General features: G+C 46.8%; 1 protein-coding gene across 2 annotated transcripts in view; it reads left to right on the forward strand.

Annotated features, from left to right (window-relative positions):
- Positions 1-3,419: 3,419 nt before the first annotated feature.
- LOC101571277 (protein argonaute-1) overlaps positions 3,420-13,156 on the forward strand; it is a 43,624-nt gene continuing 33,887 nt past the window's right edge. The window contains exons 1-2 of one of the 2 annotated variants that reach the window (XM_004641017.3): positions 3,420-3,651; positions 9,517-9,700. In XM_004641017.3, the coding sequence (XP_004641074.1) occupies positions 3,627-3,651; positions 9,517-9,700 (209 nt within the window). In that variant the 5' untranslated portion in view covers positions 3,420-3,626. The remainder of the gene's footprint in view (positions 3,652-9,516; positions 9,701-13,156) is intronic. The other variant, XM_023701070.1, reaches the window with a different exon arrangement.

The following is a 13,156-nucleotide window of genomic DNA, read 5'->3' on the forward strand; positions in this document are numbered from 1 at the left end:
CCAAGACAATCTGGCTCTGGCTCTGGAGTCATTGTTCCTAATCAGTAATTTAAAGATATGGTAGATGGGGCTGGGGAGATAGCACAGAGGTCTAAGTGTCCATGTGGCAAGTGCAAGGACCCGAGTTTGATCCCCATCACCACATGCTGTGCCAGCCCCAGAACCTCAGGTGTGCAATGCCAGCCAACGAAACTGGATATGGTGGCACACCCCTATAATCCCAGCCCTGAGGAGACTGAGACAGGAGGATCACTATGAGTTGGAGCTGCATAGTGAGACCCTGTACCAAATAAACAAAAGATTTTTTAAAATTGAAAAAAAAATAAACATACAGTATAGCAATTGTTCTCAAAGTGTTATTCCCCAGGTCAGTAGCACAAGCTTCATCTAGAAAGTTGTTAGAAATGCACATTCTTCCCCAGGTGTGGTGGCATATACTTGTAATTCCAGCACTCATGAGGTTGAGGCAGGAGGATCACTGCATGTTTGAAACTATACAGTAAGTTCAGGGGTAACCTAAGCTACATAGAGACCATTTCTAAAAAAAGACATTCTTTGGTCTAATGCAAGGCCTATTAATGACAAAAACTGAAGGCAAGGTTCACAAGGGTTTTTTGTTTGTTTGTTTGTTTGTTTTTAATGTATTTGGTTGTTACAGGGTCTCACTACACAGCTCAGACTTGTGGTGATCTTCCTGCTTCCAGTCTCCCCAGCACTGGGATTACAGGCGTGCACCACCATGCCTTGTTTCAACGGCTGGCTCAGCCTGCTCTGGGGGTTGGGCTGGTGCAGCATGTGGTTTTGGGGGTCAAACTGTGGTCTCTACTCCTTGTGCTTGCCTAAGCTTGCCTAAGCAGGAGCTTTAGTCAGCTGAGCTATCTCGCTGGCCCTCAGAAGTGTTTCAACAAGCCCTCTAGGTGATTGTGATAGTTGCTATTTGAGATATAGCTGAAGAGAAGCTAGGCATACTAAGATAAGTGTCAAAATCTATCTTCTTACAGATGAGGATGGGTATGGTCTATCTTTGAAGTTTCCATACTCAGTATCTGGTGCACAAAGTCGTATCAAAAAAAAAAAAAAAAAAAAAGATATCATCCCATCACTCGGGAAGTTGAGGCAGGAGAGGATCTTTGTGAGTTTGAGGCTAGCCTGGGCTACACAGTGAGTCCAGAACATTCTGAACTACATAGCAAGACTCTGTATAAAAACAAACAAAAAAGGGGCTGGAGAGATGGCTCAGTGGTCTAAAGCACCTACTTGGAACAAGCTTGGCAAAGCACAGGGACCACGGTTCGATCCCCCAGTACCACATGCCAGTCAGCCCCGCCCCCTGGTGGGCTGAGCTGGCCACACACACACAATCAATAAAAAAAAAAATGTAAAAAATAAATAAATAAACAGCGGAATATATTAAAAAAACAAACAAACAAACAAACAAAAAGGGAGCCAGGGAGATAGCTCAGTAGAATCAGTGCTTCACTGGCAAGACGAGGGTCTGAGTTCAATCCCTGGTTCCTAAAAAACAACAACAAAACCCCAAGAAGTATGAATGAATACATACAAATATCTATTTGGGAAAGTGAAGCTTGAGTATTCACTTTTTCTGAGACAGTGTCTCACTGTGTAATTCAGACTGGCCTTGAAATCACTGCATACGGCCAAGAAGATAGCTTAGCGGTCTAAAGCACTAGCTTAGGCAAGTGCAGAGACTGTGGTTTGATTCCCACAACCACATGCCTCTCAGCCCCACCCCCAAGGTGGGCTGAGTTGGCCACAAAAATAAAAAAATAAAAAATAAATAAATAAATATCGCTACATAGCTCAGGCTGGCCTCACACTCACATCAGTCCTCCTGCCTCAGTCTCCCAAGTGGTGGGGTTACAAGTGTTTCTCGTTGTATCTGGCCTATGGGTCTCTTACTGCCACTATTCTATTGCTGCTGCAGACCAAATGGAAAGGATGTTCTCTGAAGCTGAGAGAAACAAGAGAACAAGGAATTAGGTGTGATATTTCTGGCAAGACACGGTGAGAGTCTGCACCAGCACAATGAACGATCACAATAGAAAGGGAATCCCATGAAAGCAGGAATTAAATATGCCAAGATATGGTAATCAGCCGCATGGGGGAAAGTAGTAAGGGAAGAGGGAAGAACTGCCATTTCTGGCTGCAAGATGCCATTCACTGAGACAGGAAGCACAAGACACAAGTGCATGTGTATGTTTGTAGGGGAAGGATAAAGCGTTTGTTTGGTGTGGACTCCCTAAATTTGAGGTGTTAGAATATCCAGGTGGAGCTGTCCAGCAGACTGTTGGAAATAAGAGTTTGAGATGTGGCTGGAAGTACAGCCACATTCATATGTGGTCACATGAATTGATCAGATCTTTGAGGAGAAAAACAAATAGAGAACAGCGTCTGGAACTTCAGTCAACACTTATCTTATGGGGCAAAAGCAGGAGGGACCCTTGACGAAAATTGAAAAGGACTGAGGCATTAAGGAGTCTTCAGAAATGCCCAAGCCACGTAGAAATCTTTTTATTTTTATTTTTATTTTTTTAAAGGAGATATTGGGCCGGGGAGATGGCTCGGTAGAATAAGTGCTTCCCTGGCAAGTGCAAGGACCTGAGTTCAATCCCCGGTTCCGGAAAAAAAAAAAAAAAAAAAAAAAGGAGATGTATAGTGTCAGATGCTGCGGAGAAATGATTAAAAACTATCTTTTGGATTTTAACACAAAAAGTCACTTAAATGACGTGGTGAGAGAAGCAGATTGACGGAGTGCGGCTGTCGTGAGCTGAGCGGACGAGAAAGTGGAGGCAGGTGCCTCCCAGGTCCTGCAGACAGGCGTCTGCAGCCGCTCTTAAATCGAGACTGACATCTTCCAGGGTAGGCAGGGTCTGTGGTCTAGGCACCCACCACCCGGGCTGGAAGAGAGGGTGGCGTCAGTGAGTTCAGTGATTAGGGACGAAGAAAGACTTCGTGGAGGCAGTCTCTGCAGCCCAGGCTTGAAGGATGAGGGTGACTGGGAGGACAGGTGGGAGACAGGGCCCCTGGGTGATGGGGTGCTGGTGTGTGAAAGGGACTGGGAAGGAGGTGGGGCCCCCCTGACTTGTGCGTGGCTCTGTGAGTAGGGTGGGGCTGAGTGTGGATTCGGAGGGACCTTTTTGGGGAAAAGACAGGGCCCGAGGCTGCAGCGGGGGTGTTGCCCCGCCCCGCCCCACTTACGCCTCTGCGCGGTTCCGTGGCGCCGCTGCCGGGGCCCTCCCGCTGGCTGCACGGCGACGGGTGACCGCCAGGGGCCGCTGCCTCCGGTCCCCGCGCCCCCGTCCCTCTCCATTGGCCTTTGTTGCCGTCGGAGCGCCCCGCTTGACTCGTTCCCGTCCGCCCCCTGGGCCTGGCGGTCGCGCCTGCGCACTGGCAGCTGGTCGGGCGCTCGCAGGGGGAGCTGCTGCAGGCTCCGCGGCGGCGGCGGCGGCAACGGAGGCTGCGGGGGCGGCGGCGCGAGCGGCCGGGCTTGGGGGTGGAGCCGAGCCCGGCCCGGGAGTCCGAGCGGCGAGAGTGCGGGGTCCCTAGGCCCCTCACGCTGGACCCCACAATCTCTGGGCCGCCTGACCTCCGCACGGGTATATGGGATGGAAGCGGGACCCTCGGGAGCAGGTAAGGGCCCCCGGGAGGGGTCGGTGCGTGCTCCAGAGACGGGTGGGGGGCCTCCCGCGCGAAGGGCACGGTTCCCGAGTGAGGGAAGGGCTCCTAGGTGAGAAGAGGGGTTCTCGTGGTATGGGGGCCCAGCTTGTAGGAGGCTGTGTGCAGTTCCGGGGAGAACCATGTGAGGAGAGCTCTGAGGTGGGGGCTGTTCGTCCAGGGAAGCTGTATGCAGCCGTGGGGGTGGGACATAACCTGGGGAAAGGCCTGAATGCACGTAAGGACCCTTGGAGAACAGGCAGGGCCCGCCGCGAGACCCGGCAGGTGGCAGGGGGCGGGCTCCAGGTGTCTCGGAGGGGGGCGACACAGATGGGCCTGGAGCTCCCGCATGTCGGGGGCGGGGGCTCAGCCCGGTTGGGCTGGACTAAGCTAATATCTCCTGGGAGAAGGCGCCAGAGCTGGGCTGTAAGCTCCGCCTAGCCGGGCCTGACGCTGGGGCGAGGGTCAGGGGGCGGCGGGTTGGGGATTAGTCCTGGGATTCCCCCGGGGGAGGCTAGGGAGCCGGAGTAGTGGCACCGGAGCATGCGCGGAGGTGGCAGCTGGAAGGGGCTGCCCGACGTGGTGGGGGCGTGGCTGCCTGAGTACCCTCGTTCCTCCCCCGCCGCGATTGGGCTTGGAAAATGGAGCATTATGTGTGAGGCTAGGCTGGTAGAGTACAGGTGGAAATCTCCCCCTCCTCTGTCTTGGGGGCTTGAAGCCACACAGTTACGCTTGGCCAGGAACGGGTTGAGGGAAATTGCCAAAGTGTCTTTTTCTGCCACAGGAGGAGAGACTGGGACCCAAGCCATGTTTGGGGGGGTGGGAACTCTCTGAAGATAGAGGTCTTAGAAAAAGGTGTTGGTTACTGAAGAACCAAGGACAAGATTAAGTCTGTCTGGTTTGCAAGTTTCTGGTCCTATTCTGAGTAGAGATGGAAGCTTTTAATCCAAGTAGAATGACTTTTGCCTTTGAATTGTCTCCTGAAGTTACAGCCTAATCTTTTCATATCTTAATTTTTTTTTTATGGTTCCTGTCTCCCAGTAGATATCTTTCCGTTTTCATCTTTGCTCCCCCGAAACTGTAATTGGTATGTCATTAGAGCCAAGGTTGCCAAGCTAGTCTGATACGAATTAGTTGTGTGTGTGTGTGTGTTGTGTATGTATGGGGGAGCTTGTAGTATTGGTTGTGGTGAGTTACAGGTAATAGCCCTAGTTTCTTCTTATTCACAGGTAGTAAGGAGAAAGGGAGCTAAGAACAGGAGAAACTGAGGCAGGCCTGCTCGAAGACTGATGGGCTGTGGGGTGGTAGTACCTTTGGATCCTAGATCTCTTACCCTGTGATGAATGGAGCAGTGTAGATTCAGGAATGCTTTTGTCATCTCTTTCCACCCCTTCCATTTGGTCTGGGTACAGGAATAGGATTTCTGTTTGGGGTATGAATTTCATTACTTTTCTGTTGGGATAATCTTTGTGTTTCTGATCAGACCTGATTAATACCCCTCCTCCACAAGAATGGCTAACAAGTCTTAAGTCCTTCTATGAATGATCTATAAGTACTGAGTAACTACTTTTCCTAAAACAAAAATAACCTTATCAGGAGGTTTAGTGCCATATGCTTGTGATCATAACACTTTGAGAACTTGAAACAGCAGGATCACAAGTTTGAACCCAGCCTGGGCAACTTAGTGGGACACTGTCTCAAAATAAAAAAGAGCTGGAGGTGTAGCTCAATGGGGATCAGTTCTCAGTAAGTACAAAACAATTAAAACACCCAAGCAAAACAAAACAAAACAAAACAAAAACCTTTAGAGGTTGTGCAGATCCTAAGATAGATTGCACGGATCAGCTGACTGGAGTGCCAGCCACTTTCTCTTTCTCTCCATTCCTGCAACTCAGTTTTCTGGGCTGGAGATGTTTTGTGACAACCTGTGCACTAGAACAGAGTGGGTAGGCCAGGCATGGTGGTGTGTTTCTCTAATCCCAGTACTTGTCTATAATCCCAGTGCTCAGGAGGCTGAGGAAGGAGGATTACTTTGAGTTCAAGGCCAGTCTGGGCTACAAAGTGGGTCCAACACCAGCCCAAACTGCATATGGAAACCGTGTCTCAAAAAAGACAAAACCAAAGCAAAACAATAGAGTGGGTAGGTCATTGAAGACCAGATGGATTGCATCCACATGTTGGTACCTTTTCCCGACTAAAGATATTATCTTGATGAATTCCTGATGGGGTCTGGAATGATGAAAAATTCTTTTTTGTTACAAGAAATAATCTTCTAAGGCAGGTGCTAAGAGTCTGGTGTCTGGAGTTAGCTGTAGCTTTTGGAAAAGTCCCCATCAGGGACATGGGACATGCTTTGCCTCATCTCCGTAAGCAATTAAAATTCAGTCTGGAAGCTTCTTTTTTTTCTGTACAGGAGATTGAACTCAAGACCTTATGCTTGGGGCCGGGGAGATGGCTCAGTGGAATAAGCACTTCCCTGGCAAGCGCAAGGGCCTGAGTTCAATCCCTGGTTCTGCCAAAATAAATAAATAAAAAAAAAAAAAAAAAAAAAAAGGGGAAAAGTTAAAAAAAAAAAAAGACCTTATGCTTATCAGGCAGGTACTTTGGTAGACTGTTCTATTTTTTTTTTTTTTGGTGGAACCAGGGATTGAACTCAGGCCCTTGCGCTTGCCAGGGAAGCGCTTATTCTACTGAGCTATCTCTCCAGCCACAAGGCAGGTACTTTGGAAGCTTCTGATGGAGACTCCATAATTGCCTCCTTATTCTGCTGGGGTAATCATTCTCTCTGGGTGTCCTGAGAAAGCCCAAGGACAATATGCGGAGCCAAGACATTGTTGTCCAGGTGTGTCTTTGCACATCTGTGTTCCAACCGTACGTACTGGACTAGGAGCTCTCTGAAGGTAGAAATAGTATTGAGCATAGGGTATCTATGCAATGAGCAGTTGCCTACTGTGTAAGTCCTGACACAAAACAGATGTTTGTTAATTGAATCAACCACATTTCGTCTGAACATAATGGTTAAGCTCATATGTGTATCTTTAATAATTTATATGTACTCATGCAGATATTTCATAATTTTTAGACAAGTCTCATTTTGGAGAGGTTGGCCTCTTGTCTTTGCATACCCACCACCTAACCTAACCTTTGAGTTCAAGTCTTTTGAATAGGCACTGTAGCTCCTTGGGAGGTGTGTGGGCCTCTGAGCTGCAGGAAAGGCTTCCTGAGGCAGGGCTGTTACTTTTCCTTCTCTGGACCGGTTAGAGTTGGGGGAGGGGGAGTGTCCTATTCAGGGCCCCTCCCTCCTGCTTTTGTCTGCAGGGGAGGGCCCCGCCCCTTCCCCCTAGGCCAGAGCTTTGTCCTCAGTGCTGGGGCCCTCATCTGCATCACAAAGTGGCCGTCTGTCCCTGTCTGGATCTGAAGGGAAGTGTCTCCCTTTCTCAGACTAAAAGGTGGGGGCAGGGTGGGGCTAGAGAGGGGAGAGACTTTGTACAGCTGTGAAGCTTGTGGAGGATAGAACAGGAGAGAGATTCTCTTTTCCTCGTGCATTGCTTGGTTTGGGATGGAGTGTGAGCTCCCCTGTTTTCCCAAAGCCTCCTTTGAAGAGGATGATGGTCCAAAGCTGAGTCTGGTGTGTTGTCCTATTTCTAGGGAAGAGAAGGCTTTGAGGCTGTTTCTCCCATCCCCCATCATTGCTCCCCAGCCACTGGCTGTAGGGGGATGTCTTTCTTCCAAGACCCCAACTGCCTGCAGCCTGGAGGCTAAGGAGGTGAATGGAATCTAAGAACTTGGGGAGGAGAAAGGTGTCTTTTTCTATCCATACTCGTAAGGATGCAAATCTTGTGCAAAGATGATGGTGGTTTCTGGGCAGTTGCAGGTGTTTATGTTTGTTGTTCTAGTGCTGTGTCTGTGGATATGTTTGTTCATTCATTTCCTATCTGTATACTGAGTATGGCTATGTGTGCCAGACCCTGGAGATTGAGCAGCGACCAGGGCATATATGGTCTTTGCCTTTCAAGAACCTAGCTGTGGGCAGTGAGGGTAAGGGAAACTGTCAAGATCTAGGCTGGGTCTGGATGTGTGTGACAGGAATATGTGTTTATGTCTGCCTTTGACCTTGTGTGACATTTTTGTCCAGCTCTTTCTGGGATAAGTGGCCTGGTGTGGAGTACTACTAGCCCTCCATCTCCCCACCTAGCTGAGTTCTGAGCGCCTTTTCTCTCCAGCCTGGGCCTCGGTTTCCCTGTCCAGAGTGGGGCTGGACTTGACAGGTGGTTAGAGGGAGACAGCAGGGTAACTCTGGGAGATTTGCCTTCCCACAAATGGCTCTGACCTCTTCCTGACCCCCCAACTGAAGATGTGCCCCATCCCCCCAGTCTCTCTGACTGTGTAAGCAGAACTCTGGTAATGGGAGGTTCTATGCTGTTTTATCCTTCTCTCCTCCCACCTGGGCTGGTCCTCTTCTGGCAAGAACAATAGTAGCTGAGGACAAAGGCTTCTCTTTAAGCTGTTTTCCTTTTTTCTTCTCTCCCCAAACTAAAAAATAAGCCTGGGGGCAGCAACCCCGCTGGCCCAGCCCTACCCCTTTCCCAAGGGCCCCCTCTGTCTTGAAATTGATCCCTTTTACTGTTTGGACCCTCTATGGGAGGATTTGTGGGGCTTGGAAAGAATCTTGTATTCTCTTTCCCAGAGCTAGAGTCTCTTCCTTCTCTGGCATTCTTATTGCTGCCTTTCTTTCCCAAGGCCCCTAGCTCTTTATTCTTTGGAACGTTTTCATTGTCTCCTCAGTTACAGCTTTTTCCCCCTTCTGCCCTATTGCCCAACTCTAACCTATATTGCCATCTTCTTTAGTTCAAGCTTCTCCTCCTTTCCTTGGCCAATTCAAGCCCTTTTCTGTTACAGTCTTTAGTTCTGGGCTTTGCTCTGGCCCCTTATTTCAGCCTTCTGCCTAAGTCTCTAAACATTATCCTTTCAGTTTTTCCCCAACTCTAGCCATTCATTGGCCTTCATTGTGTCTTAAAGATTGCTTCCACTCTCCCAACCTGGCCTTTGTTTTTACCCTTTGGTACTGGGGATTGAACCCAGGGCCATTACACTGAGTTTCATCCCCAGCCTTTTAATTTTAATTTTAATTTAATTTAATTTAATTTTATTTTATTTTTGAGCTAGGGTCTCGCTGAGCCACCCAGGCAGGGCTCTAACTCACAGTCTTCCTGCCTCTTCCACAGTGCTGGGATTACAGACATGTGCTGCTCTGCCAGGCTCTAACCTGGCCTTCTTTGGCTCTCCCTCCTGTATGCACTCCAGAGAAACATCAAGATAGTGGCAGTTTTGTGTTCAGGATAGTGATGAAAGGAAGTAAGCATTTAGCTGGAGGTGTAGAGTATTTTGAGACTGCTAGGTACCCGGTCCATATAGTTATCTTCATTTTGTAGAAGGAAGAAAGGCATTTGTTAAAGTGAGATTTACTCCACAACATGTAATAAGAACGTACTACTTGTTTACTTGAATTTAAAATGGGCCTTTTCTAACTGAAGAGAAGTTTAAAAACAACAAAACCTTGGGCTGGGGAGATGGCTCAGTGGAATAAGTGCTTCCTGGGCAAGTGTAAGGGCCTGAGTTCAATCCCCGGTTCTGCCAAAAAAACAAACAAACAAAAAAAACCTCCCAAGATGCATTAGCCTGGGAATATGTATACTTGTGAAAGCCCTCAGTTGGGCTGGGAAGAGGAAAGAGGCTTTTTCTATCCACTCCTGTTGCTGTTTTGGGAGGCCTTATGCCTTCTCTGATCCGCATTTAGGAGATTGCCAGGCTCTGTCCTCATTGCTTTCTTTTGTCTTCTAGCTGCGGGCGCCTATCTGCCCCCCCTGCAGCAGGTGTTCCAAGCACCTCGTCGGCCTGGGATTGGCACTGTGGGGAAACCAATCAAGCTCCTGGCGAATTACTTTGAGGTGGACATTCCTAAAATTGACGTCTACCACTACGAGGTGGACATCAAGCCGGATAAGTGTCCCCGCAGGGTCAACCGGTAAGTGACACCCATATATGCCACCAAGTCCATGAGTTCCTGTCTTTTGAAGAGGAGTCCGACAGGTAAACTGGGCGTGGTGGCGCACACCTGTAATCCCAGCACTGGAGAGACTGCAACAGGATCAGTGGGAGTATGATCTGCATAGTGAGACCCTGTATCCAATTTAAAAAAAAAAAAGTAAAAGATAAATTAGTAGAGGTTGTTATAACCAAATCTGAGGAAACTTTTGAGGAGATGCCAGGCAAGGGGAAATATTTATGAGATGATTGGTTGCCAGAGAAATTTCAGTAGCATAGTTAACTAGTTTACCTAGCTGTGGTGAGTACAGGATAATCCAAAGGTTTTTTTTTTTCCGGAACTGGAGTTGAACTCAGGTCCTTGTGCTTACCAGGGAAGTGCTTATTCTACTGAGCCATCTCCCCGGCCCCAGAAGGTAATATTATAGGAATAGTGAGAGCGGATAACTTTTTCCAAATACTTTGGCAGTGAAAGGAGGAGAGAACATGTTGGCTAGAGGAGACCACCTGAAGTGCTTCACACATTCCAGGACTTGTCGAAATGAATGAATGAAGAGTTTCTGTGAGACACAGGTGTTTATGGATGCAGGAGAAAAGTAGTAAAGGAGAGATTAGAGATGGGCTAAATGAGAGTAAGATGTTCTTGCTGAGGTAGGAGAATGTTGTAGAATGCATAGAGGAACTAGCTTTGTTTTATTTATTTTTATGTATTTTAGTACAGGGACTATAGGGTCTCATTAAACAGAGCAGACTCATAGTGATCCACGTGTTTTCAGCCACCCAAGCACTGGGATTATAGGTGCACCACCATTCCCAGTCTCAGTCTCCATCTCAGCATGCCCTGGGGGCGGTGCTGGTGTGGCACACTGGGGAGTAAGAAGAATTAGCTTTAGCAAAATTAATATTTCTAGGGCCAGCGAGCTAGCTCAGCAGACTAAGCGCCTGCTTAAGCAAGAGCAGAGTCTGGGCTTCAATCCCTTACACCACATGCTGTGCTGGCCCCACCACTGAGCCAGCGACCGAGTCTGGGTCTGGTGGTACACCGCTATAACCTCAGTGCTGGGAGGTTTGAAAACAGGAGGATCACTATATCTGAGTTGCATAGTGAGACCCTGCACAAAATACATGAAGATAAATACTAAAAAAAGAGTAATATTTCTTTCTAAAATTGTTTTATTACTTGAATATCATATGTACAATATAAAAAAATAAAAGAATTACAAAACGAACAATAGTGAAAAATGTTTCCTTATTACTCTGGTCCACAGAGGCATTAATTTATTATTCTTATGTTTTCAGATATTTTTCTGTGCATATGCAAACATTTATGCTCATATAATATTTTTGAAACACAAAATCTGAATCTTTTATATCCTATTCTCTTTCTTGCATTTTTTTTCTTTTTTTGTATTTAGTATAGGGTCTCACTACACAGATTGGACTTGTAGTGATTCTCCTGTTTTCAGCCTCCCAAGAGCTGGGATTACAGGCATGCAACACCAGGCCCAGTCTCAATCACTGTCTCAGCACATCCCGGGGGCAGGGCCAGCATGGCTCGCCATGGATGGAACCCGAGTCCCTGCATCTGCCTAAGCAGGCGCTTTAATCCCCTGAGCTATCTGGCTGGCCCCCTCTTGCATTTTTCTACTAAATCATATGTTTCGTTTTGTTTTTAAAGTAAAGTCTTACTTTTTTTTTTTTAATATATTCTGCTGTTTATTTATTTATTACATTTATTATTGTGTGTGTGTGTGTGTGTGTGTGTGGCCAGCTCAGCCCACCAGGGGGCGGGGCTGGCTGGCATGTGGTGCTGGGGGATTGAACCACGGTCCCTGTACCTTTGCCAAGCTTGTTCCAAGTAGGTGCTTTAGACCACTGAGCCATCTCTCAGCCCTAAATCATATGTTTTGGAAAGCAGTATATAAGAGTATTGTAGGTTCTTCCTCTTTCCTTTAATTTATTGTTATTATTACCTTTTGTATCATGCTATAGATGCAACCCAGGACCTAGCTAGCATATGCTAGACATACTATCTACCACTGTGCTATAAACCCAACCTGCCTCATTCTTTTGTATAGCTCTATAGGTATGCCATTGAATGTCTATATTTAACTTATTCCATAGATCTATTGAGGAAGATTTAGGTTGATTTTTTTAAACCGCTACAGAAATGAAACTGTGGGGGGCCTGCCCATTAGCTCAGTTGTTCAAGTGACTGCTTAAACAGAGCAGTCAGTCTCAAGTTGCTGTGGTTTGATCCCCAGATGCTCTGGTATGGACCTGCCTTGAAGGCATCTTGAGCCAGCCAAAAAAAAAAAAAGAAATGAATCTGTGTTGAATAGTCTATATACATATTTACATTCCAGTATGAGTCTATCTGCATGGTAAATTCCTTGGAGTGGAATTAATTTTAAAGTATTGAGCTAGTGTAAATTTTTGTCTCATCAGCAGAGTATCATATTCTTGTTCTTTTTTTTTTTTTGGTGGAACCGGGGATTGAACTCAGGCCCTTGCACTTGCCAGGGAAGCGCTTATTCCACTGAGCCATCTCCCCGGCCATATTCTTGTTCTTTATACCTGCATTGAATTTCTTTTTCTTGGTATTCTGATAAGTAGATAAATATATCCTGGTCTAATTTAAAATTGTATTTCTCTAGTGATAGTGAATGTACTTTCATGTTTAAAAATGTACAGAAGGGGCATTGCAAATGGGAAAGGCAAGGAGGAGGAAGAGATGTATGTGTGTATCCATATGTTGATGTGTGTGTGTCCTGGAACTCAGCGGTGGCCTTGCCTACTGTTCTCTGTTCTTTTCAAAGATACTGGAGCTGCTTATTGGTAAAAGGTAGGAATGGCTTCTGGAGTTAGGGGAAAGAGTAATTAAGGACATGAAAAATATTGCAAGGTAGCACTGAGCCTAATTGGGATTGAGACCATGTATGTGTTTACAGTTGCTCCTAATGTACTGTGTGTGTGTGGGGGGGTACTGGGTATTGAACCTAGAGCCTTGTGCTTATTAGTTATTAGTTTTATTTTTTTGAGGAACCGGGGATTGAACTCAGGCCCTTGAACTTGCCAGGCAAGCATTTATTCTACTGAGCCATCTCCCTGACCCCTTGTTAGTTATTAGAAAGCACTTTATTGTAAAACAGTGTCTCAGGCTGGGGATTTGTCTCAGTGGTACAGCATCTGTGTGGCAAAGCTTGAGGCCCTGTGTTCGATTCCTAGTACCAAAAAAGAAAGTAGTTTTTAAAAAAGACTGGAAGTAACATCTCACAAAATTGTTCAGGCTGGCCTTGAACTTGTGATCCTCTGGCCACAGCCACCTAAATCCCTGGGATTATAGTCTTGTTGCCACCACACCCAGCCCTGATATACCATTTTGAAAAATGTATTTTATGCTGTAGTACTGAAGAGGTTTTTTTTTTTTTTTTTT

Source organism: Octodon degus, unplaced genomic scaffold (genome assembly GCF_000260255.1).
Source record: "Octodon degus isolate 3935 unplaced genomic scaffold, OctDeg1.0 scaffold00130, whole genome shotgun sequence".
In the NCBI taxonomy this organism is placed as follows: domain Eukaryota; kingdom Metazoa; phylum Chordata; class Mammalia; order Rodentia; family Octodontidae; genus Octodon; species Octodon degus.